The sequence below is a fragment of the Sporothrix brasiliensis genome, assembly GCF_000820605.1.
Source record: "Sporothrix brasiliensis 5110 chromosome Unknown Cont18, whole genome shotgun sequence".
In the NCBI taxonomy this organism is placed as follows: Eukaryota; Fungi; Ascomycota; class Sordariomycetes; order Ophiostomatales; family Ophiostomataceae; genus Sporothrix; species Sporothrix brasiliensis.
In genome coordinates, this window is record NW_024467137.1 from 1,460,323 (window position 1) to 1,485,446 (window position 25,124).

General features: G+C 56.2%; 5 protein-coding genes across 5 annotated transcripts; 1 reads left to right on the forward strand and 4 right to left on the reverse strand.

The window, feature by feature from the left end:
- Positions 1–8,874: 8,874 nt before the first annotated feature.
- SPBR_01398 (c2h2 finger and ankyrin domain protein) lies at positions 8,875–11,157 on the reverse strand (the record flags this gene model as incomplete). Its single annotated transcript, XM_040759709.1, has 1 exon — positions 8,875–11,157. One exon carries the CDS (start codon positions 11,155–11,157, stop codon positions 8,875–8,877), a length of 2,283 nt encoding a protein of 760 aa, XP_040619413.1.
- Positions 11,158–11,839: 682 nt separating this feature from the next.
- SPBR_09073 (uncharacterized protein) lies at positions 11,840–14,857 on the reverse strand (the record flags this gene model as incomplete). The annotated part of the gene is made up of 3 exons (XM_040767199.1): positions 11,840–12,972; positions 13,029–14,295; positions 14,372–14,857. 3 exons carry the CDS (start codon positions 14,855–14,857, stop codon positions 11,840–11,842), a joined length of 2,886 nt encoding a protein of 961 aa, XP_040619414.1.
- A 1,762-nt stretch (positions 14,858–16,619) lies between these two features.
- Positions 16,620–18,535, reverse strand: SPBR_01504 (CTP synthase; the record flags this gene model as incomplete). The annotated part of the gene is made up of 2 exons (XM_040759814.1): positions 16,620–18,367; positions 18,511–18,535. The coding sequence occupies 2 exons, from the start codon at positions 18,533–18,535 to the stop codon at positions 16,620–16,622; spliced, it is 1,773 nt and encodes a 590-aa protein (XP_040619415.1).
- An 867-nt stretch (positions 18,536–19,402) lies between these two features.
- On the forward strand, positions 19,403–22,046 carry SPBR_01346 (uncharacterized protein; the record flags this gene model as incomplete). Its single annotated transcript, XM_040759657.1, has 2 exons — positions 19,403–20,262; positions 20,354–22,046. The coding sequence occupies 2 exons, from the start codon at positions 19,403–19,405 to the stop codon at positions 22,044–22,046; spliced, it is 2,553 nt and encodes an 850-aa protein (XP_040619416.1).
- Positions 22,047–22,410: 364 nt separating this feature from the next.
- Positions 22,411–24,456, reverse strand: SPBR_01453 (protein phosphatase; the record flags this gene model as incomplete). The annotated part of the gene is made up of 1 exon (XM_040759764.1): positions 22,411–24,456. One exon carries the CDS (start codon positions 24,454–24,456, stop codon positions 22,411–22,413), a length of 2,046 nt encoding a protein of 681 aa, XP_040619417.1.
- Positions 24,457–25,124: the final 668 nt, after the last annotated feature.

Consider the following 25,124-nt stretch of genomic DNA (forward strand, 5'->3'; position numbering starts at 1 on the left):
GAGAGAGAGAGAGAGGGAAAAGAAAAAAGACAGAATCGGAGAAAGATCAGCATTGCGCACTTCCTACGGCATAGTCTCATACTCTCGACCCAGATGACCACATGGCCTCCGAATTAGACTTTTTTCATGTATTTTTTTATTTGAGAAAAGCGGACATCACAACAGCCGCTTCATGGTCCTATGGGTCCATATTTCCACTTCGCAAGATTGCCTCTTCATCTGGAAGGGATTTGCATCGATGTACTCGACAAAAGGCATTAACAAAGCACAAATTCACCACTCATCGGCGCCTTGACTGCCTCTCTGGGACAAAACGGCACGGTCTGGTCCGGCTCCCCGGGCATGCTTGTTTGCCACGGTCTTTGGAATTTGCCCACGAGAAAGTTCATGGACATCGCACCTTTTTTTACTGTCCCCGGTCTCTCTTCTTCACTGCACCCTCTCTGCCTCCCCTTCCACCCCATCTCTTGTTCGCATTTTCCCCTGGGCCGCCATATTAATCCGAATGCAACCTGAGTGGAATGACTGCCCCAGTCAAACAGGGGAACCTAGACAGACCAAGAAAAACCACGCAAACAGAAACCAGTGTTATCCTAAAATAACACAGAATAGTTTTGCGAGTGCCGGGGAAGGGGGGTCCAGTATCCAACAGGAGCAAAAGTTCGGAGTCCAACGTCCATCGACAAGCACGATCTGAGAAAGGGAGTGCAACACTTTTTCTGGCCTTCGGGTATGAGAAGGGAATCGACCAGAACGAGCCAAAAAGCAAATGCCAGAGTGAAAGAGAGGTTTTTTCTCCCACCAACATTAGAAATTATGCATTTTGAAAAACAAGCCATCCTTGTTCATCCAGGGGGTTCTCCAGGGGTTCGATGGAAAAGAAGAAAAATAATATCCACTCGGATCCACACGTCCACTATTTCCCAGACACCAAAAAGCAGACCAGACCTGAAGCATCGAAACGATGTTACGCCGTTTTCTTGTGGTGGCCGGCACATCCTTGCACCCACAAACAGTCCCATGTTTTTTTATTTGTCCTCCTCCTTCCCACCTCAGGCGATAACTCACGGCAAGAGAGTCATACCCAAGCAGAGCTGTGGACGACCAAATGCAAACAAAAAGTCGACCCTATTCAACTCTCAATACCCTGCGGGTACGCCAAAAGTGCCTTTTAACATTGGCCAAGCAGAAACAATCACTCAAATCAGTGAACCTCGTCTCCTCTCTAACTGACCATTGCACAAATAAGTCTGTTACGTACCTCTGGCGTAATGCTCTTGGGTATGTCCAGCAAAGATGGGGACTCGGCTCTCAGCAAGATTACGGCCCCCTTTTTCGTTCTTTTCGCGATCCGGGTTTGCAAAAGGGGTCAGAACCTTTTTGCTCCGCGTAGATGACGTTGTCATTCTTTCCCTTTTTCGGTGACTTGACCAGAACCAGAACGGGCCGCCCGAGCTCGGTTCACAGTGGATTTTCCAAACTTTTAGTCGATGCTCGTCTGCTACCTGCTATTTTGTACTTCCGCTACAGCCGAACCTTGTACATCCGCACCGCACGGATATATTTTTACAATGGCGACAGAAAGAGAGAGAGAGAGAGAGAGAGAGAGAGAGAGAGAGAGAGAGAGAGAATACAAAAGGAAACAAGGGGGAAAAAAAACATAGTCGACAAATTCGGTGTCAAGCTGAAATGCACGCTCTACCCATGCATGAGAGTGTGCACTTTCACTAGCCAGAGGTCAGGTCTTTGACAATAGCCTCAGGAAACTAAAAACCAAGATACAACCATCGCACAAAAGGGAAGACGGCAGTGGGCATGACAGTGTCGCCAAATCCACCCAGCACCATCCACAACGGCCACAACGAATCTAGATACTATTGGCAGCACTAAGGGTTACCCATAAATGGCCTTCAGGCCAAGAAAGGGCAAAAAAGAAAAAACAGGAAGAAGCTATGACACCGAAAAAAGGGTCCAGAATACATCGTGAAAGTAAAAGAGAGAGAAGGAGCGGGAACGAAAAGAAAGCAGTATGCATTAGCTTGTTTGAGGACCAGCTGCTCAGCTTGCCTGTTGCATATGCATAAAGCTGTTGCAAAGCCGGCCGAGCATCGAGTCTGTCGCCAACCGGGTGCATTTTCTTCTTGGCCATTGACTTCTTCGCCTCATCCAAGAATCCGCCGTGGGTTCTGCCAGCTGGACAATCGCTGTTTGCTGGCCAAGTGGGACTGACAACATCGATCATCGACGAAAAACGGTTGCCAGTCGTGGAGCGAACTAGTCGTTTCACGAAACACCGTGGCGCTGACAGCTGAGAGTCGATGGCCCTATGTCGTAGTGATCGACCTTCTAGTCAGCCACCCACGCGCGCGCTCTGAAGGGTTGCCCTGTGTGGTTTGGTGAGTTGTCAATCCTTCCAGCACGCACTGTTAACCTCAGAAACAGTCCAAACAGAACCGGCCACACCCCGTTGATCAGCAGCGGCATCCACCTGTCCCAATGTGGTGGGTAGGATGTTTCACGTTTCAAGAGCCGTCCACCACTTATCTCACGCTGCTCCAGTCCTTGGTGATTAAACTGGCCACGAAAATAGAAACAAAAGAAGCTGGATTGCAAGCAAACGGGGCCTACGATAGGATAGCAACAAAAAAAGGTATCATAAAAGACGGAGCATCCTGGTTCTTGTCGTCTCGTCGTCTGGCCCGGCGCCTTTCATTTTGATTTTTATCGCGCGCTTTGGTTTTTGTAGCAAAAGTTAAAAGTTAAAAATAAACCAGAAAGGCACCGCATGAAACAAGACTGTTTGCGAGAAATAAAAGACAAATAGACAAATAGACAAATAAACAAGGCTGTCGGCCAAAATAAAATCACAGGGAAACAACGACTGTGTACTTTCCAAAAAGGGCTTTGCGTCGTCAAAATCTCCCACAAAAAACGGATAGCAGAAACGGAAGGAGCGAGTGTGTCCTTCGCCCTCAACAGACTGATCAGTGGAGCAAGATGATAAGAACCGATATGTAAACGCCAGGCACCACAGCGACTTCCGTACCGGCATGTTGTCGGCCGGTCTTGCTCGTTGTCGAGTCACGCCTTCCCTCGGTGCAGCCGCACCTGCCCACATAGGACAAATCGTTTGAGATCGATCGTGCTTTCCATGTAGATGAAATGTATCGTTTTAGTGAAGTAATGGGTCCTGATCGTTCGCAGATTTCTGATTTGACCTCCTTTTTCCATCCCTTTTTATGCCATCTCCATGGCCTCGACCGTTCTGCAGCAACAACGCCCTCGCTGGAAAGCAAGACACTAACCAGGAACCCGTCGGCCAACAGCTACCGACCCAAACCATGCTCGGTGGTGGTACAGGGAACATCTCATATCATCGTTTGCCTTCTTTTGCTTGTATCCGCCCATCCTCCCGACAATGAGAAAAAGTCCTCAGCAGGTAGTTAACTCCATTGTGTCTGTGCTCCAGGTTCTGGCGGAGGGAGGTATTACGACCAGAGAGGAGCATGCCTGTTGACTATCTCAAGCACCACCACAGGAACAGATCGGACAAGGCCACGGACCCTCACGAACTGGCTCGATCACAAACGTCGAGTGCCCATGGCTTCCGCGAGCGCGCATTATCAACCCCTGCTCTCGTATTGTGAAACGGAGGATTATATGCACCATATGGAATATTGGAAATGCCACAACGAAAAGACTGGCATCGCAAGAAAACCGAGCTCCAGCAAAAAGGATACGCCCCACGATGAGCAAGTAACAACAACGTGGGCAGTGGACGCAGACCCTTGTCTTTGCATTGTAGGATGCGGAATGCGAAAAGACGGTTCTATTTTGAGCGTATGCAATTTGAACATTGTGCATCGCAAAAGACACAGACGGAACGTGTTAAAGAAGGTGGCTAGAGACGACAACAACGACGACAGGGTCGCCAGGATCGGATTCAAGGATCAAGGCTTGCAAGTTCACGAAACGAAACATCTCGGCACAACTAACCCGGAAGAAGTTTACGACATACAGAGTACATTCATCGGATATCGTCTTGAGACGGTCATTATTGCTCTCTTTACTTCAGCCTTTTCGTTTGCATCACCTTGCACTCCATCGTTCCCACTTAAACCCGCGGCTTCACGCGGGCACTGTTTATTTTTGGATTTTAGATGCCCATCGCGCCGATTTTGTGTTTCGCGCCTTTTCCTTTTCCTGTCATTTCGACGACCCCTTGCTCATCTCCTTCATCTCCTCTTTTAGTCACTCGAGTTAACGACATACAGTACAACCTACACAGTACACATCGCCCCTCAAATGTGCCAACTGGCAATTTCAATTAACACGACAGTTGCCGAAGGGAAACACAAAAATGGCCGACTCCTGCAAATTGCTGCTACCCGCAACCTTGACATGGCCAAATGCAGCCGAATGACCGAACAAATGGCACTCTATGATAGTGCTCAGTCACGAACACACTCTACCGACCTCTGCTGCTACCAGGCTCGAGCTCCCACTTTCAACGCCCTGGTCACTTGGACCCTCCGTTTACGACCTATATTACGCAAACCCGAAATTCACATATACATCTTGTGCCGGCACGCCCAGCCAAGGCCCACTGTGAACGACCACTTGCACCGAAATGGCACTGCGCACTGATCGAATATGGCCGCTCTCTGTGTGCTTTGGCCGGTTGGCATTGCCGTTTTGCTGTGTCCTGTTTGTTGGTTTTCTGTTTAATTCTTTTTTTCTCTGCTTCTCTGCTTCGTTGCTGTGTGCTTTCGCTCGGCTCTCTTTCCAAAATGCAACGGTAGCAACGCTCAGCGGATTCGGTTCTCCAGGTACGTCGTACAATCTGGCACTTGACAAATTGCACAGCTTTCTTCTTTGGTCACCTTTCGCAGCGCCTGCACTGCCAGGCAGGTCTTTCAATGAATTCGACTAGACAGAGTTAAGATCTCGCAAGGTAACCATGCCCGCAGTTGGTTCTGCATCAATGCCAAGCCAAAACAATTTCCCATGCAGACAGCACCACTTGCAACCACCAAGAAAATTTGTCCTCGCAGAAATTACCTCCATTGCATTCGAGTTACAACACAAAGCTCGTCCTCTCAGTGGTCCGTTGTCTCATTGAAAATTTTATATTGATTGACTTCTGTACGTTGTCGTCACCATTGCCCGACCTGCCAGTACAATGTATCAGCCTGTACGGTACGGCGTGCGATACCTGAATACTATCTTGTTCAGGAGTCATTGTCATTTGATGGATGTGTCAATGCTGAGGTCGGCGGAGACGGACACACCTCCAGAGGACGCAGCGGATGTGTCGGGTGCTGAGAAAACTCTACGGGCAGTGAAAGAGCCATTGGTCCCGAGACGTCAACAGACCTCGGTGTCAATCTCGGAACAGGTCCTGTTGGCCATACTGAGAAAAGTGGTGCAGAAAGGCCCCCCCAAGTGTGCCCCAAAGCAAGGTCGAACGAACTTCACCAAGCGAGAACGCATTAGAACGGATGCCCAAACGACGCTCCAGCCTGCCTTTGCCCCCATCAGGAAGTTCGCCCTGTCGATCATTTTTGTGGCCATGGGAGATTCTCTATTTCAATGCCAAGTACTCCATACCAACATAAGCTTCTCCAAGTCTGGCCCCATCCACCCTACGATGCCTTCTTCAGGAAGTTGCCCCTGAGCCAACGCCAACGCCAATGCCAACGGCGACAAAAGCTAGTTGAGCTTAATGGCTTGTTTCCTTGTTTGGTCGAGGCTAACCTTTTGTTGCTATTCCCATCCCAGCTTCGTTTTTTGCCTTGCCAGTTTCAATCACGACCGCAAATACAACACGCAACTAAACCAAGTGGTCGCCGAGGTCGAGCAGAGTTGAAATCACCGTTATTTCGGAACACAATCCGCAAAATTAAACGTTTGTTTGATTTCATTTTGCCCTTGTTTCGTCACGCCTTTTTTCGCATTTACCATTTCTGTGTTTACACAACAACCGTTATCGTTTTATTCGATTCGTCTCGACTCGATCCCAAGGGGGAAAGAAACAGGTCAACGCTTTGTGCAAACGTGAGTGTTATTACAAAACCCATCCCATCCTCGAATCGTTTGGTAAAGCGCCTGGTGCCAGGCCTTTGTGGCGCCTAGGTACAGTGATTGTCGACATAACGAACAAAGGTACGGATTTAAAACATGAGTGGTTCCGGCCAAAGGTCGGGCGACTCGTCTTGGTTCAAGGGAACAAACAGAGCCCTGCCGGCGCCGTCTACGCGATGCTGGTTCAAGTGTCTGAAGTGATGAGATGCTTGTCTGTTTTCCTTTGATCCCACTCACGCTGCGGACCAAATTTAGTCCGGACCAGTCTGCCGGCATCACAATATTCAAAGACCCAGTGATGCCTTTTTTACTCTCGACCGCCACGCTATCTACGGTACACAAGGTGAGGTTCGAGAATACATCCTTTCCATGTGCTCTTTGTCTCAGTTCATCTTTTTGCTACGGTGAGATTAAAAGCTGGTGCGTCTGTCTCGCCCACTTTTGGCAGTTCTGTCTTGGAAGCAGGAATGGGCAAAAAGTCTCACCCATTGCCCTGGTTCCCCACCTCGCTTTGCACTTTTTTCCCTCTCTTTTCGAGACTCCATCTCTGAACTGTTAGGGCTTTTTGCGGGCGACTACGGAGTACTGTCTACGGGCGGCGTCGTTTTTTACTTAAAACATTCTTTGGTGCGCGCCCAAAGCCTTCTCGAACAGCAGGGTCCCCCGGTTCTGAGATTGAGCCGGCGCCGACAAGTCCCATATACCGAGGCTGCGGTGTCTCCGGCACTCCTCCACTCCTCGGACCGTTTTACAGATGACCATAGGCAACTGCGAGCGTCCAGAAAGATACCTCCCTGTAGGGAGCTGTTTCCGGCCCTCGCGTGTTGGTTAGTTCTTCAGCTAGCTTCCTTCTCACAGAAGCCAGACTCCCTCCTATAAAAGTGGAATCGCGGGTTCTGGCAACTCGGACGGCGGTGCGTCTGAATCCAAAAACGTCCCACCATCAAAATCAAGGCTTTTTTTTTCCGTCCAGGTTGTGGACAAGGAAAGATCGAGGAAACCTGAAGCACGCCGGTTCTTCCATCCTCCACAGACAACGCAGCTAGTGAGGTCATGTTGGAAATACCGCAGCGTAAGTACAACGTAAGTCGATTGCTAGGGAACAGGTGTAAGCCGAAACGTAGTGACAACATAACGACCCAAAGTATCTCTCAGGTATCCTGTTTCGGTCCCAGTACGGCATATTGGCACTCGGTTGCAGGAGCAACTGGGAAAGGCGAAAAGAAAGAGCGGACCACCCCCATCTAGTCCCTTCCAGTACAGCTAGAGTGTGTGCGGCAGCGAGGAGGAAACAGCCTTTCCGCGTGAATTGGCCAGTATGCCTCGGAGCGGAGATGGAGTTCCTTGACTAAATTATAATGGGAAGTCAGACAATGAAACGGTTGTTGTGTCTTTTCGTTGCTGATGATCACGGTGTGACAATAAGCCAATACGAACAGACTCAGGAATAACTGAAGGCATGGAGATGGCCGACAGGCTGGCCAAGAACAAAGAAAGGCCTGAAATGGGATAAGGTCTAAGCAAAAGTCAGAGTACAAAAATGCTGCATGGTGGAAATTAAGAGCCGGGTCTGAACAGCGTCGTTGAAAATGCTCTGTGGTGGCTGTGTAAGTAGGCAAAGGTGTGCCGGGGTGCATGACTTTGGGAGGGTGAGAGGAAAGGAGGTGGCAGAGCAGTGATACGTCTCTGCATGACAGTTCGGCGGCCAGGCTGAGCTCGTATTCTTGTCTTGCAAGGCACGTTTTCCTTGGCATGGGAAATAGACAAAAAAAAAAAAAAAACAGGGAGGCCTGTGGTACCTCGTCGTGACTTGTGCGACTCTGCTCAGCCCAGGCCATCGCCGAAGGAATAGGGGGTGTGAACAGCGACGACCACGACTCGACCAGTCTGGACTGTCAACGATGCTATCCCTACGACGCAGTCTTTCCTTGCAAGGTTCTACCAGGATGGCCTCGGTTTCTTGCGATCCTCGATGGCTTTTGCCATATGAAGGAGGGTGTGTGTATATATTCGGGAGACCACAACTTCTAGACGGTTCGCAAGCAGAGATCCTTGTTGATCAAGGAAGACGGTCTCGGTGCGTTTCGTGTTGGTGTTTTTGTGTCTGTTCAAAAGAAAACTCTTCTCTTTTCCAGTTCTTGGTCTTCGGGACGCAGATTTGAGATGCGTGGGCGTTGTAGTGGGTCGATGATGATGTTTGGCCCTTTGTTGGTTATAATGGAAAATATGTGCCTACGTTGGAGCGGATGTGGTTTGGCTCACGGTACTGGTCGTTCACCTTTGGCGTTATTTTCAATCATTCTACTATGTTTCATCTTCGGTAGGTCCTTTGGGACGGAGGGATGTGTTTACTGTGGTAATATTTGGGTTGCATGTTTTGTGTGAGGGGACCATGGATGGGAGTGATATTATGTGATCGTATTTATTATTTGTTTTATTTTCTTTTATATCTGTATTTCTGTTGTATTTTGTTTTGGTCTCGGATGTTTTACGTTAAAAATCATGATAATTATATGAGACATTTTGTTCGTACCCAGCAAACAATACCATGTAAACAATCATTAAACAGAGAGCATAAATTATAATAAACAAAAAATTTCCACGCACACCTGAATAATTAAAAATAAGATTTAAGAGTCTATCAGTTAGCCATAGGAACATAATCAAATATGCTTCTCATTCCATAACGCCGATTTGGATCACGTATCCAAAACCATTTCTCTATGAACCATTTGCCGTAAACGACCAAACCAGAACATGGAAACAACCAAAATGCTACACAACACCCCATTACGTTCCCTGCTGCATCTGTCGCAGGCGTGCCTCAGCAGCACGTGCCCGCCGCTCGCGCTCCAGCCGCTGCCGCTGCTCGGGCGTCAGGCCGCGTGCCTCCTCTTCGCGGATCTCCTGCGCCGACTTGAGCACGCCGACGAGGCGCTTGCCGCCGCCACCGCCGCTGTTGGCCGACGCGGCCTTTTCCGCGGCCGCCTCTTCCTTCAGACGCGTCTCCTCGGCGCGCCGCCGCTCCGTCTCTTTGCGGGCAGCCTCGGCCTTTTCACGGGACTCGCGCTCGTCGGCTTCGGCGCGTGTCATGGCCGAGGGGACACGCGCGGCGTCCCAGTCAATCGTTTTCGACGCAGAAGACAAAGACGACAAAGACGACAAAGACGACAGCTCGCCGCGGGCCACGCGGAAGGCATCGCGTGTGGGGCGGTCACCGGCCAGCTCAAAGGGCGTCTTGCCGTCGCCGTTCGTCACGGTGGGGTCGGCGTCGGCACGCAGCAGGAGCGCACTCACAAGCGCGGGCGCGTTCTGTGAGGCCGCGTAGTGCAGCAAGGTGGGCGCGTGGTGGTGCTGGGCGGCGCCGGGCGGCGCGAAGCGGTAGGTGGCGGCCTCCAGGCCGTTGGTCTTGAGGTAGGCCAGCAGCGCGGGCACCTTGGAGCGGCGGGCGAGGGCCTGCAGCTGGGTCGTGTGCATGAGCGCCGTCTCCTCCGCCTCGGCGCGCTTGGCCGCCTCGCGCCGCTCTTGCTGGCGCTGCAGGCGCTGCTCGGCCGTCAGTGCGGCCGCCGCCGGCGGCACAGCCTGTGTGCCGCTGTCACCACCGCTGCCGGTGTCCTCGCCGCCGCCCGGCACAATCTCCCGCACCTTGAGACGCGTCAGCTCGATGAAGCAGCGCATCACCTCCTTCTGCGTCGGCCGGCGCGTGTTGAACGGGAAGCTGCGCAGGCGCGGGTCGTTGCGCTGCAGGACCTGGTCCTCGTAGGGCCCAAAGAGGGTGCGCTGGTTGGCGGTGCCCGAGGCGCGCACAAACAGCAGGTCGGCCGAGTCCAGCAGCGGCTTCCAGTCGCGCAGCAGCGCGCGCACGTCCTCGACGAGCGACTTCTCGTTGTACCGGCGCAGCGTGGAGCCCGCCGAGTGGGCGGCGCCCTTGGACGCGTCGTTGGCCGACTGGCTGCCGCCCTGCTTGCGGCGCGTCGTGTAGCGGTGGAACGTCTTGTGGGCGAGCACCGTGGCCTCACGGTTCATGGGCACGGTGCCCGCCTTGGCCTTGCGCGGGGCCAGCGCCACGACCATGGCGGCGACGTGCCCGCCGCCGAGCATGCACATGAAGACGTGACGCCCCGCGTAGGTCGCAGCGGCCTTTTCGGCGGCGGCGGCGTTGTTGGGCGGCGGCTGCATGGGAGGGAGCTGGCGCGAGTGGATGGCCTTGAGGAGCCGCGCCGACCGCTCGGCCTCGTCCTCCTCTGCGGGCACATTGCCCGTCGCCGGGTCGGCGGGCGGTGACAGTTCCTCGGCCGTGAACATGGCCCGGTAGACGCCAAAGTAGCTGTTGGCGGGCAGCAGGGGCGAACTGAACCAGATCAGCGCGTGCAGGGAGGCCGCCGTAGCGGCCTCTCGCTGGCGTTGCTTGTGGGTCTTGGGCTGACTGACCGGCGTCGTGCCGCCGGCGTCCGACCCGCTGTCGCCGTCGTCGTTTCGTTGTGACCGGCGCTTCTTCTTCTTCTCGGCGAGGACAGCCTGCTTTTTGAGCAGCGAGGCCAGAACATTGGTGTTTGTGCTCGTGGTCGTCGTGGACGTCGTGGTCGAGCCGACGGAGCCAGCTACGCTCTTTGTGTCGTTCTCGTCGTTGTCGCCGTCCTCCTCCTCTTCTAGATCCGACAGTGAGTCCGACTCGGACCATTCGGAGCCCGATATGCTCTCGTCGAGCGTGCCGACTAGGCGCTCAAACTCGTCTTCCGACACGGGTGGCTTGCCGGCCAGCTTCTGCTTGAGGTTGAAGAGGTGCAGATCGGACTTGAAGTGGTCGCGCTTGTCGGTGTGGGACGCAAACGCCAGATTGCAGAGTGCGCAGGCCTCGCCGGATACGGTGACGTCGCTACCAACGTCGGACGCTGCATCCGTCGCTTCGCTGGGCCCTGGCGTGTTGGACCGGCCCGGTGTTGACGAGTACGACAGGGCTGCGACGCCAGTTGTGCGGTCTTTGGGGACGGGCGCGAGTGTAGACAGGACATCGGCCGGCAGGCCGAACATGTACAGCGGCCGGCGCAGAAACTCCTCCTTGCGGTCTGCCATTGCAGCTCGAGGTATGGACTGTGAGGCGGGCGATGTCGAGGTGTCCGTTGCAACGAAACGAATACGAAGCTTTGGACGGAGCGACGAGACTATGGTGTCAAGGTCGACGAGAAAGAATGCAGTCTTCAGATTGGCGATCCCAAACGAGAGCAGAGGCAAAACGAACACAGAGACCTTTATACGTCCACAACAGTCGACCGTGGAACGTTGCTTTGTCAAGAGGCGAGGCGGAGCAATATCGAGGCCGTCGTGTTGGCGCTGGGAGTGTCGTTTAGGTTTGGGACGTTGGTTGTTCTTATCGATAAGCCCCTCCTGAGCCTAAAAGCGCCAAAACGTCAACCACAAGCAACCTCTCTGTTCGACCATATTGCCGCCCGCAGCACTGCCACGTTTTTGGAGATTTTAATGGCACCGACCTGCCATGTGAGTCAACCGGCGCGGCAGTGTCTTGGGCCTTGTCCACTGCTTTAATTGAGAGCGAGAGTGACCTCGTAATGGCGAACTGTGAATAGGGACTTGTGAATTTGGCCGCAGATTGGAACCACTTGCAGCTGCGACGCAAACTGGTGCTGCGTGTACAACATTAAACGAGAGAAATTTGTAACAGGAGAAACCAAGTCAACCCTAAACTGGAGCGTTGGACATCAAAACGACGACATCACAATGCATCACCGTCCTTCACCTAATGGGAATGCGAACCACGTGACGATGAACATGTCGTCCACGATGACGGCGACTCGCTCTTTCCGCCGTTCTTCTTCTTCTTGTCTTTCTTTTCTTTCTCCTTCCTTTTCCTGTCCTTCGCGCTGGTCGGCTCCTTCCTACTGTTCTCCTTCCCCTTTCCCTTGACCTTCTTCCTTCCCTTTTTAGCATCGTCTTTAGCCTCACCCCCTTTCGACCCCTTTTCAGTTTTCCCCTTTTCTTTTCCTCCTCTCTTCACCTCTCTCTTCCCGTCGGACATGCTCTTCTTGCTGCTCGTCCGCTCACTCGACGGCTGCAACGTCGACGACGACGACGACACTCCACCCCAGGCGGCGTTGTCGGCGCACTCGGGATCCCATCCCGCATAGCCAGAAGAGTTGGGGAATCCAGCATAGTCGGCATATCCTGGAATGTCATACAGAGAGCCATATCCTGGATCGCTGAATCGGCCGGCAAAGACGCTTGCATTCGCGTCGCCGGTCGGGCCGGTTTCGCCTGTGTCGTGGCCCGTCTCATAGCCCGTGTCGCCGCTGGTTGAGTGTGCGCCGTACATGCTCTGAGCCGGAGGTGAGCGCGTTGGTGCTGGCGCCGAGGCAGTGCTGGCGAGGCTGACATACGACACAGTGTCCGAGACGCCTCGACGCCGAGCAAGCGTTGCCAGGTGCTCCGGATGCAATGGGTACTGTGCACCGTCAACGCGCGTCACGAACTCGGCCGGCGACGGGGGGCTGTGGTTGCGGCGTGAGCTGCCCTCGTCCGACATAAGCAGCTGGTTCAGGATGGTCCGCTCGTGCTCGTCTTCTTCGACGCACAGCAAGGGGCTGTTGCCGCCGCTGTTGCCGCCGCTGTTGCCGCTGCTGGTACTGCTACCGTTGGCTCCCTCACCACCACTGCGGCTGGAACGACGCTCTTCGGCCTGTATCTTCTGCCACTCCTCCTTCATCGCCTGCTGCCGCTGCCACTCGCGCTCGCGCTGCACGGCCGGCGAGACACGCTCCCACGACCCCGTGCGGAGCCGGCCGGCATCGTCGAGGCGCTGGCGCAGACGTTCGAAGCGAGACTGGCGTTCTTCGTCGTTGGCGGTTGCGCCCTTGGCCTGGGAGGGGTGGAATGCTGGCGGGATGCGTGCTGGCGCGGTGAGTGACGACTCGGTGGGTCGTGGCTTGCACTGGCGCTTGCCACAGCAGCGTCCAGATCCCCGTCGCCAATGCCAGCCGTCTCCTTTTCTTTTCCCTTGCTCTGTCTGCTTCCCTGGCTATCTTGGCGGCTGGTACTGCGAGTGTCTCTTGCAGACACGTTGCTAGGCCCTTCGCCTCCGCTGTCTCTCTTTCCAGTTGCCGAGGTACTTTCTTCATCAGCACGGCCAGTTCCGCTTCCGTTGACGCTCCTGGCCTTGCGGCTGCCTCCTTCGGCACCGCCACCACCACCTCTTGGCCTGCCACTACCGTCGACACCGCCTTGTCCGAGAGTCCCGCCTTCTCCACCTCCACCTCCGCCTCCGCCGCCGCCGCCTCCAGTATACATGCTGCCACCGCCTCTGTACCCGCGGCCGTAAAACACACCACCGCCTTTGGCGCCACCGACCCCTCCTCCTCCTACTCCTCCCAGCCCTCCCACATTGCCAAACCGTCCCCACAGCCACTTGGCTGCGTCGTCTCCGGCACCTTTTCCGTCCTTGTCCTTGGGCTGGTAGCCCTTCTCCAACACCCGCAGGTCCCTCTCGGTGATGCCCAACATGCCGTCGGCTGCCTTCTCCCAGTCTCCGCCCCAAAATCCTTTTTCGTTGCGCTTCATGGTCTGCATTCGGCCAGCGAGCTCGGCCATGGTATTTCCCTTTGCATCGCTGCCATCTTTGCTCCCAGCTTTGCTTCCCTTTTTGCTTCCCTTTTTGCTTCCCTTTTTGCTTCCGTCTTTGTCCTTGTCTTTTTCCTTTTCCTTTTTCTTACTGTCCTTGTCCGAGTGCACACGCCAGTGCTCCAAATTGCCGGCAGGGTGACCTGCGTAGCCACGATGCGGCGGCATACCAGGAAGACCACCAGCCCCATAATAGCCATAGCCCCCGGAGCCAGTGTAGTCGCCACTGTAGCCCGTCCCGTACCCTGTCCCGTACCCTGTCCCGTACCCTGTCCCGTACCCTGCTCCGTACCCTACATCGCCTGTGCAGTCATAGTCGAAGGGCACGAGCACTCCACCGTTCTGGCAGTACACGCAGCCGATGCCCTGACAGGCACCGCAGGCGACAATCTGTGTCTTCACAGGGCAGTGACTGCGACCATGACGACATTGGCCACGTCGTCGACGATGATGACCTCGGCGCTGACGGGTCTTGTGGGAGCGGCGGCGCGGCTCCGGTGGACAGCGTCGCCGGCAGATGGCCTGGATCTCGGACTTGCTGACCTTGGGATCAAAGTACAGGAGCCAGTTGGACACACGTCTCTGGAAAGTTAGCGCCGGATAAGCTAGGGAACGAAGCAAAGCTAGCAAAGCTAGCAAAGCTATCACGGTGACTTACATCTCCCGGCGTACGGCTCAGCCCCCAGATCTTGCCGCCCCATTTCTTGCCGTCGCACCAGTGCGGCTTCGACCGCTGAAAGCTCAGCGACTGGCGCTTGCACCATGCGCCGCTGCACTTTTCCTTCGTCTTTGTTTCGCATTTACAGATGCACTCGTGACTGTCATTGTCGTCGTCGTCGTCGTCATCGTCGTCGTCGTCGTCGCTGCTCTCGCTGTCATCCTCGTCGTCACCGTCGCTGTCCCCGCACGTCGAAGTTGTCGTCGCGGCCGTTGTGGAGGTGCACAGCGACGGGTGCTGGGCCAGGCCGGCAAGACACTTTTGCCGCGCCCTCTCTTCCTCAAAGACCTGCCACCCGTACGGGTCATTGGGGTCGGGCATGATGGCGTAGCCGTGGGCGAGGCCGTACTTGTTGGCCGGACTGGCGGCCACGTCGGCCAGATTGGCGTAGTGCCGGGCCAGCTCGGACCCAACGACGTCCGACATGATGAAGGGGGTGATAAATGTAGGGGAGATGAAAGGAACGGTATGAGGCTGATATGGAAACAAAAGTTTGTTGAAGCTCTTCCAAGTGCCAAGAACAAACGACGATACCCACAACTTCACATTTCACCGTGAACAAAGAAGGTAAAACGGTTTGTGTCTAGATATATGATTTGCTTTGAACGGTAAACGGACTCCATCCCTACGTCTACGCTGGTATTATACAGAATCTTTTAAAGAGCCGCAAGGTTCCCTCAGAAACATGGCCGACAACCTGCAAGTGAACATGCCTTTGTTGATGCCTGAAAAGCAGCCGATAGCGAACGGAGTATCGTGCACACATGAGACGAGGCTCAAAAGTATATCTTGCCGACGACGGTGGAAACATGCCAAAAGAGATACAAGACGAGATGTGCAATGGTGCACGGCAGAAAAATAAGACCGACTGAGGCGTGACAAACTCTTGCAGCGCTTTGTTGACGAGTATCCGTTGACGATCAGCGACGTCGGTGAACAGGATGGGCCGGTCTGTCATTGGCGAGGAGAACAAGACAAGGTCAAAAGAGCCTCAGAAGCGTGGCAGGAGTGATGGGACGATTGGATGCAACGTTGAGAGGTGTCCAATTCGTGGCACATAATTGCTACGCTGATGATGGCGTCGCCGCTCTCGACGATGCTGTTTGTGCTGTCAGTTGTTTGTCTGTTGGACATGTACACGTCCAGATGAGCCTCCATGCGAAGGTTGTGTCCTGGGGAAGGGCTGCAGGGGTGACAAGCTTGGATGAGGCTGCAAAAGAGTCCAAATGTAACAACAGAACATGGCGGGACACGTCGATGTGGAGAGTTTCTTTGATGCAATAGATGTCAATTTCACAGAGGCTGTTGCCGACTGAACAAAATGGAGTAGGACAGACCGGTCCAGAAGCGAGTGGCCAACATAATGCTAAGTAGTTGGTTATCAGAATAAATAGATGAAAAATAAATAAGCATGAAAAATAACATAATTCATGGACGTTTTATAGTATCACAAAAGTACAACCGAAAAGCATGACACAGAAGCTTGCACTACTTTGCCATGCTGGCCAACGACCCCGACGAACCCATGGTCGGCAATTGTTGTCGTCTTTCTTGGGTATTTCTTGCCGTATGTTTTGTACTGCTCTCTGTCCGTCTCCCCACCTTCGCCCACCTTGGTCCCCTTGTGCACTCATTTTGTATATTTTGTCTTCTATTTATCCACATGTCGGGGCTCTACTTCTGCGGCAGATATCGACTTTGTTCATTGTTGAAATTGATTGCAATTTTGCTCAGATTGTGGCAGGAGATGTTTTGTTTTTCTCAATTACATTATATAGTTGTCAGTCTCAGCCACGTTTATTTTGCTCTGTTCTTTACCTGCCCCTATTCCAACCTGCGGAATGTCATACGAAGAAGGCGTGTCGCACGAAACGAAGCAACCCACAGGATAAGAAGCGTCCTCCTTAGGGACAGGAAGAATGGAAGGGGATGCCTGAAAGAAACGTGTCACAACTTCGTCATCATTGGCTGCACAGAAGCCGTTTGGGGAATCACGACGTGGAATATTGGCTGTAAAATTGACAAGTTAACTCCAAATACATGCGTGTGAAATTGCCGAAAAAAATTCTTCCAGTATTATTTGCAAAACATGAGATTGCTCTATCCCGAATATATATGCACTCTATCTTGGCCCAGACCTGCTTGGCCTTGGACCTTGGACGTGATCGTGGACCATCCCTTTGGCTATTTACACACCGTCGACGTCCTTGGACACCACAAAGGGCTTGCCGCTGGACGAGGCCGTGACCTCGTCGAGCACGCCGGCCGCAGCGGCAAAGAAGCCCAGGTACGACTTGCTCGGCGCCAGCACGCGGCTGAGGTACTCTGGGTGGAACTGCACACCGACAAAGAAGGGGTGGTTGCGGATCTCAATGACCTCGACGCGCTCGCCCTTCTCGTCCTTGCCCACAAACACAAACTCGCCCGACTTCTCAATCGCCTCCATCTTGTCGGGCGACACCTCGTAGCGGTGCCGGTGGCGCTCGTGGATCGAGCCCACGTCGTCGCCGTACAAGGCGCGGAACTTGGACCAGCCCGCCGTGCCGGGCTGGAACACACACTCGCGCTTGCCCAGCCGCATGGTGCCGCCCAGCTTCGTGCGGTCGACCTCGGGCATGTAGACAATCACGGGGTTCTCGCAGCCCGGGTGCAGCTCCTCGCTGCCCGCGCCGGGGATGTTGCACACGTTGCGCGCAAACTCAATGACGGCCAGCTGCATGCCCAGGCACACGCCCAGGAAGGGCACGTTCTTGGTGCGCGCCCACGTCGTCGCCTTGATCATGCCCTCCGTGCCGCGCACGCCGAACCCGCCCGGCACCAGGATGCCGTCCGCCGTGCACACGGCGTGCCAGGCCTCGTGGAACTTGGCCGGCTGCTCCTCGAGCGCCGTGTCCTCGAGGTTCGACGAGTCGACCCACACGAGGTGGAGCTTCTTCTTGCAGTACATGGCCGCGTGCTCGAGCGACTTGCCCACGCTAATGTACGCGTCCTCAAGGTTCGTGTACTTGCCCACCAGGCAGATAGTCACCGTGTCGAGGTTGCCGCCGTCCTGCGCGCGCGTGCGCGACACCCACTCCTGCCACATCCTGGCGCCGTTGTCCACCAGCGCCTTGGCCGGCGCCGGCGCGCCCGCGCCGTCCAGCTCCAGCAGCGCGCTGACGCTCTCGCGCAGCTTCTGCTGGCGCAGCAGCAGCGGCACGTGGTACGTGCTGGACACGTTGTGCACGGTCAGCACCTGCTTGGTCTCGACCTGGCACATGTTGGCAATCTTCTGGATCACGGCGTCCTCGAGCGGCCGCTCGCAGCGGCACGCAATCAGGTCCGGCCGCAGGCCCGCGCTGCGCACGTCGCCGACGGCGCGCTGCGTGGGCTTGGTCTTTTGCTCGCCGTTGGGGCCCGGCGGGATCACCGGCACGTACGACACGTGGATCTGCATAAAGTTGCCCTTGCCCACGCGGCGCGGGAACTGGCTCATGGCGTGGATGAACGGCGCGCTCTCAATGTCGCCCACCGTGCCGCCCAGCTCAATCACGCACACGTCCGGCTTGTGGCCCGACTCGTCGACCGGGATCTGCGCCACGCGCTCGATCCAGTCCTGGATCGCGTTGGTCAGGTGCGGCACCACCTGCACCGTCTTGCCTAGGTAGTCGCCGCGCCGCTCGCGCTCAATCACCTGCTGGTAGATCTTGCCCGTCGTCAGGTTGTGGTCGCGCGTCAGCGTCGTCAGCAGGTAGCGCTCGTAGTGCCCAATGTCCAGGTCCATCTCGCCGCCGTCGTCCGTGACGTACACCTCGCCGTGCTCCGTCGGCGCCATCGTGCCCGCGTCAATGTTCATGTACGGGTCGATCTTGATGCTCGTCACCGTCAGGCCCATGGTCTTGAGCAGCAGGCCCGTGCTGGACGCGATAATGCCCTTGCCGACGCCCGAGATCACACCTGTACATGTCAGAACCAAGGCCGGCCACAGTTTTCTGGGACACACATGACGTCGTCTCATCATTTCATTGCGTTACGGCATTTTGTCGTCCTCGTTGTCTCTCATCAGAGATCCCTCTCTCTCCGTCCTCTTGGTCACTCACCTCCTGATACCAGCACGTACTTCATCGTGCCGGCGGTACCCTGGTTCTCTCTTAAAAAGGGTGGGAAGAAAACAAAGGTTGCAAACTCTGCTGGCGGGGCAGGCCGAATATTTATTTCTTTTGCTTCCTTTGTTTTTCTTTTTCCTTGTTCCTCTTTTTTCTTGTTTCGTGTTTCTGCTTTCCGTATCCCAAATCGTCGGGAATGTGCAGGGTTTCAAGATGACGTTGTCGTTTAAGAGAGTAGACCAGGAGGAGGAGGAGAGGGGGGGGGGGGAGGAGAGAAAGAGAAAAAAAGAGAGAGAGAGGAGGGAGAGAAAGGGCGTGAGAGAGACAACAAAAGAGTCGATGGAGCCTAGAAAAAAAAGTTAAAGTTCTTCCCACGTGACCGGCTTGACCGCGAACGCGACGCGACCGATAAGAGGTACATATGATACCACGCAGTTTGTGTGCAGATGCAAGTACTGGAGGGGCAAATGGCCCCAATACGGCCAATCACGCCTCGGCACACTAAAAAAGTCTTACACCCGCCTATTTTAGCTTCTGTCGGTGCCTCCTTCCTCTTATCGCGATAACTGAAAGTCAACAAGAAAGAACGGTGTTGTTCAGCTGCTGTTCTTGGCAGGAGCCCTCCTGCCCATCCAACGTGGGGCCTCCTGTAGAAGCTCGACAGCCCCCCCTCCTTTCGTTCCTGCCGTGCCTGTGACCTCACCATCTCCCGAGCGCCTGCCTGCATATAAGCTTAAAGTGCATCGCATCAGGAGCCACCACTGATTTGGAAATTTGTATCTTTTGCGTCACAACTCCCCTCCAAAGCACAAACTGCACCGCACACATTTTCAATCTCAACAAGTCGTCAGCATCCCACTCTTGGTATTCGGCCCATTTGGCAAACATGGCACGTGTGACCTCCGGTTGGGCCCCTGTGCTCCTGCTCTTTGCCTTCCTGGCACTGATGCCGGGCCAGGCTGCAGCTTTTGGTGCCGGCAACATCCCGTCGATTGCCCAGGTAGAGGGCGTCAACTGGCGGCATGGCGACATTGAGGACATGCTCAAGACGCTGGCCTTCTTGCACGGCAAGAAATGGACCACCATGCTCGTCCAGCGCACCTACTTTGGCAACTGGCTGCGGGACTACTCCCAGGCCGTCGATGTGGGCAGTCTCAAGGGCGTCAACGCCGCCACAATCCGCATCCTCGTCTGGGTGCTGTCCTTTTTGGCCTTTGGCTACGCCACCGAGGAGTTTGAGGTTACCGAGGAGCGTCTCGGCGTCTACCGCCCCGAGGAGCACATTGACAACCCGCTGGGCTACGCCGACGGCGAGGACGCCCGCAAGTTTGACCCGCGTCTGCGAGGGCCCGTCGACCCCCGCGAGCTCGAGATCGACCCGGACACCGGCATGAAAAACTACATTGCCAACGAGCGCGGCGGCTGGGCGACGAGTGCCGGCTACCTGCGTTTCAGCTTTGCCCGCAGCATCCACTTTGGCCGTCTGTACCTGCACGGCGGCCATGGCGCTGCCGGCAAGGAGGCCGATTTGTGCGAGGCGCTGCGGTGTCTCGGCCAGGCCCTGCACTGCATGGAGGACTTTAGCGCCCACAGCAACTACTGCGAGCTGGCCCTGCGCGAGCTCGGCCACCACCAGGTGTTTGCCCACTGCGGCACCAGCGCGGAGATCAACTTGCGTGGCAAGCGGGTGTACCCGATTGTCACCGGCACGTTTGGCGCCGTGGATTTCCTCCACTCTGTTCTTGGGTTTGTCCTATCGTTGCCTTTTTTTTATATTTTTATATATTTTTTTATTTTAGGGGCAGTGGTAAAATATACTGACAGCTTATCGAAATAGCGAGGCGACAGATCACTTTACGCAGTCCGAAGTCGACGAGGTCGACATGGCCCTCAAGAACGCCGAGAACCAGTCCCGTGGCGGCGGCGGCGATGGCAGCCGTGGCATCTTCGGCCCGTCCAGCGGCGGCAGCGGCAACGACTTTATTTCGCTGGTTTCTCAGCTCCCTGGCGTCGGTGGCGAGTTTGCTCGGGAGGCCACTCATCTCCAGGCTGTGGCACGCGAGCAGGAAGCCCAGAACCAGCGTGCTGGTGTCGATCCGAACGGGCCTTCCTTGGGCGCTGCTCCCTCGAACAGCGAGAAGCCGTCGTCGTCTTCCACGGCCAGTGGCAGCACGAACCAGAACCTAGTGCCGGGGATGAGCGCGTCCTTTGACCCGGTCGAGACCGCCCGCAAGATTTACCCCATCTTGGAGTTCCGCGACAAGATTGTCCGCGCCATCAACCGCACCATCTCCAAAATCCCGGGCCTCGAGAAGCTTATTGAGCACATCAGCGAGACCCTGTCTGCCTTTGTCCTTGGCCTTCTTGCCCCGTTTATTCGCCCCATTATCAACCAGGTCAGCAAGGTGCTCAAGGACGGCTCGTCGGGCGTCATCAACGCCAGCGCCAAGTCCCAGCTCGAGCCCTGGACGGATCCCCGCTGCACGAACCCGACGCACTCGATGCTGTCCAAAGACCACTTCACCAACGTCCTCAACTCGTGTGCCGGCCGTGTCGCTGCCACCGTCTTGCAGTACACCGTCCCGCGTGTCCTCTACGCGTGGGACAACACCGGCGTACCCGTCGACGAGGTCGTCAACGATGTGCTGCACGCCTTCCACCATCCCGCCATCCGCGATGAGCGCAACCAGATCCAGCGTGAAATGTTCGAGACGGTCCGCCGCTGGGCCAACGAGTACCCGCGTCGCCACGAGCTGGACCACTTGCTGTCGTCTCAGTCCGTCAAGGACGGCAAGAACCATGTGCTGGCAAACGGCCAGACCGCACCGGGTGGTGGCGGACACTCGCACGGCAGCGGGGGAGGTGGCGGCGGCCACTCGCATGGCAGCGGTGGCGGTGGCAGCACTTGGTCCAACCTCTCCAAGCTGACCAACCTGGGCAACCTGGGCAACCTGACTGGCAGTGGTGGTGGTGGTGGTGGTGGTGGTGGTGGCTCGAGCTCCGTGGCCAACGCCATCTTCTCGCAGTTCAAGACGCGCGACCTGGACGCCATGGACGGCCGCGATGGCAATGCTTCAACCAACTACATGTCTGCGTCTCCAGCGCCAGACCGTCCCGCGTCGCAATCTTCGCCTGCGTTCGGCTACAGCAATAGCGGCAGCGGCGGTGGCAGCAGCAGCGCGGCGTCCGCACAGCCTCCATCGGGTGGTGCTGCCGACTCATACCTTCACCCGCAAGCGGCTGGAGGCGGCGGCGGGGCACCTCAGCATTACCAGCAGCAGCAAGCACCTCCACAGTATCACCAGTATCCGCAGAACCAGCAGCCACAGCCTCCGCAAGGCTACTACGGCGGCGGCCCTCAGGGCGGGCCTGTATTCGGCAACTACGGACAACCGCCACCTGGCTACGGTTTCCAGGGCGGCCCGCCTCCGCCCGGCCAGTATGGTGGCCAGCCCGGCTATGGACAGCCTCCCTACGGCCAGGGTCCGCCTGGTAGTTGGGGCCAGCCGCCGTACCAGCGACAGTATTAAGTAGGGGCGGGGGATCATTTAACGACATACGGGACCATGTTGGTATAAGTCCATGTGGCCAGGGAAGTGTGTTTTATGTTTGAGAAAAGGTTAAAATTGGATGCCGTGTATATCTAGTTGAGCATATGTTTTCATACGCTAGGATGCAAAAGGCCAAGGTGGCTTTATGAACGTGTGATGTGACGCAACGATGATGCCAGAAGATGCAGAAGATGCCAGAAAAGACGACAAAACATATGTACAGCGCGGGAAAAGAATATTAAATATGTGGCAGAATATGCTCAACGATGCAGCTGAGACGACAAGTCAAAGCATCGTCACAATTAGGATCGAATCGCCAAAACCCCACCGTCAACCAGCAATATTACATCCGTCCACGTCTCGGGTCGTTTGCCTCGGAGCGTCGCGCATCCCGGAGTTCCTTGGTGCCCATCGAGCCCAAGCCACCCTCACTGCGCCGCTCCCAGCCGCCCAGGCGCACTACCAAGCAGGTCGCATTGTCGCCGTCCTGCGACACTTCGGTCGCGTACTCGACCACCGCGCGCGCGCCCTGCTCGGGCGTGCGTGCCTCCTTGACGACGTCGACAATCTCCTGGTCGCTGAGCGTGCCCGACACGCCGTCCGAGACAAGCACCAGGAACGAAAACTGTGCTGGGCCCAGGTCCACGCGCTCCATCTCGGGCTCTGCCGACACGCCAATGCGCTTGGACTGCATGTCGCCAAACGCGCGGCTGTTGGCCAGCCCGGAAATGCGCTCCTCGCCAAAGGAGTCGGTCACGAGCGACTCGGCAAAGCGGGTCAGGCGGCGGGCCTCGACGGGCGACGACGGGTGGTGGTCACGCGTGAGCGGCCGGACCTCGCCGGTGGCTGTCTCGCACAACAGGACGCGCGTGTCACCGACGTGGGCGACCATGAGTGTCGAGCGAGCGGCCGGGTGCCAGAAGGGCGCGGGCGTGGGCGTCGATATGAGAGCGACAGACGCCGTCGAGCCGCCCTTGAAGCGCACGGGGCCGCCAATATCGTGACCCGAGGGTGTGCGGTGATGCGGCGCGCCTAGGATTTCATCCTGGTTGAGCGGAAAATCGGATACGTAAGGGTCGTCAGGGTCGGGTTTGCTCGCTTGGGCGGAGACAAAGTCGAGGTCGGCCCGTAAAAAGGCGTACGTCAAGACGGACTCGATGGTGACCGGTGGCGTTGGCGAGGACGACATGGGTGCCGACGCGGAAGAGGCCGATGCCGCCCGTGACGAGGGCAAGGAGATGCCATCGGCAAAGCACGCTGGCTTGAAGCGCCGGAAGTAACCTCCTACTGTGCTGCGGTACTCCTGGAGAAGCTCCCGCTGCAGGTTGGTCGCCTTTGTGACATTGTCCTCGTCGGGCTGCGGCTCACTGCTGCTGCTGCTGCTGCTGCTGCTGCTGACAGACTCATCGTCGGACTCCTTTTCTACCACAGAACTTTGCACCCCGGCGGCCGCCCCGTGTTGCGCTTTCCGTCGAAGGGTACTCGTGAGACCAAAGTCCACAGCAGCCTCCTCAATGTAGCCGTGCAGCTCGTCGCGCAAGAAATCCGAGCACTCATTGCCGCCATGGCCATCGAACACGGCGAAATAGAAGATTTGTGGGTCGCCGCCAACACCATCGGCCGTGATCCCTTCGCCCGTGCTGCGGCTGTTGGAGATGGCCGAGCGCACGAGCGAGACGGGAGCGCGCTTGGCAAACGCGGGCATGTCGATCGTGCCGGCCTGGTTCGTGTCTTCGTTGTAGGGCCGGCTGCCCCGGGCGTTGGACGCGCCAAAGTGGTGTTTGGCACTGCGCAACGGGATGCGCACGACGGTCATGTCGCGACCAAAGCCGAGGCTGCTGCCGCCAGCAACACCGTCACCGGGCGACGCTGTCGAGATGGTGGTCGGGGCAGCCGTGGCAGGCAGTGGCGCAGTGGTGCCCGGGGGCTCAGGCGTGTGCGGTACTGAGGCAGCTCGCGGCAGCTTGTGGTGGGGGCCCGTCAAGCGGCGAGAGTCCGGGTGGAGGGACGAGGAAGGGATGTGTGTGACAAAGTAGTTGTGGAAGAAGCGACGGGAGGCCGGAGCGACTGACAAAGCCACCGACGAAGTCACGGGCAGAGGTACTAGGCGTGGCAATCGGAGCTGGGCTGCGGTCGCTGCTGGGGACAGAGCTGTCGGTCGCACTATGTCCTCCTTGGCGCGCCTCATTCGTTGCTGCGGATGTGTGTAGCCGCTCCGATGCGTGCTGTATGCCGCTGCCCGCGGTTGGCGTCCGTGGGCCAGAAAGGTCGCAACGTAGCCCATGAATGCGTCGAGAAGGGCGAGCCGTTTTGTCTGAGGTGAGAGGACAGCTAGCTGTCGACCGGATGCGCTCGCCCTGGCCAGGCGGTAATCTATTGGCGGCGCCATGGGAAGGTACCTTCCCGGTAGCTTCAGAGGCAGCTTCAGTGTTCTTCTTGGTGACACTGACAGGCGACCGGAGGTCCAGGGCGGCCAATTGGCGATCAAACGGTAGCTTGCTGAGGAAGAAAGGTAGCGATCTGGGAGGAAAAGAGAGTAGATGTTCCTCCGGGCCGGTGTGTGATTGCACAGCGCAGCTTTGCCGGAACGAGGGCACGAAGAACGGACAAAAGAGAATGTAAAGTAAAGAGCGAATGCAGACGTAGACGAGAGAGGTGGGAGGAGCTGCAGATTAAGGTGAGATGCAGGCGAAACACAGCTGAGCGACTGAGGAAAAGCGCTCAGCCGGTGTCAAGTCGATTCCGACGACGCGGCTATACCCGACCGCGTTTGTGTTCCCGCAGCCGACAAACGAAATACATAGGGCGGCGTGTAGAAATACCCCTTCGCCGCCACCGAGGAGAAGGGGTTGCGGGCGGATGCGAGTTGCAGCTTGACAGAGGAAAACGAATGAAGGTGAAAATGGAGGATGTCGTGAGCATTGCAAAAGGGGGAAGTGAATGCGCCTTCCCAAAAGGAAAAGGAAAGGACTGGTCGCAAACCTAGGGCAAAGAGAGAAGGAGCGATGTTGGCGGTCGGGAGGAACTATTCCGGAGAAGGTTTCGCAGCCCGCGCCC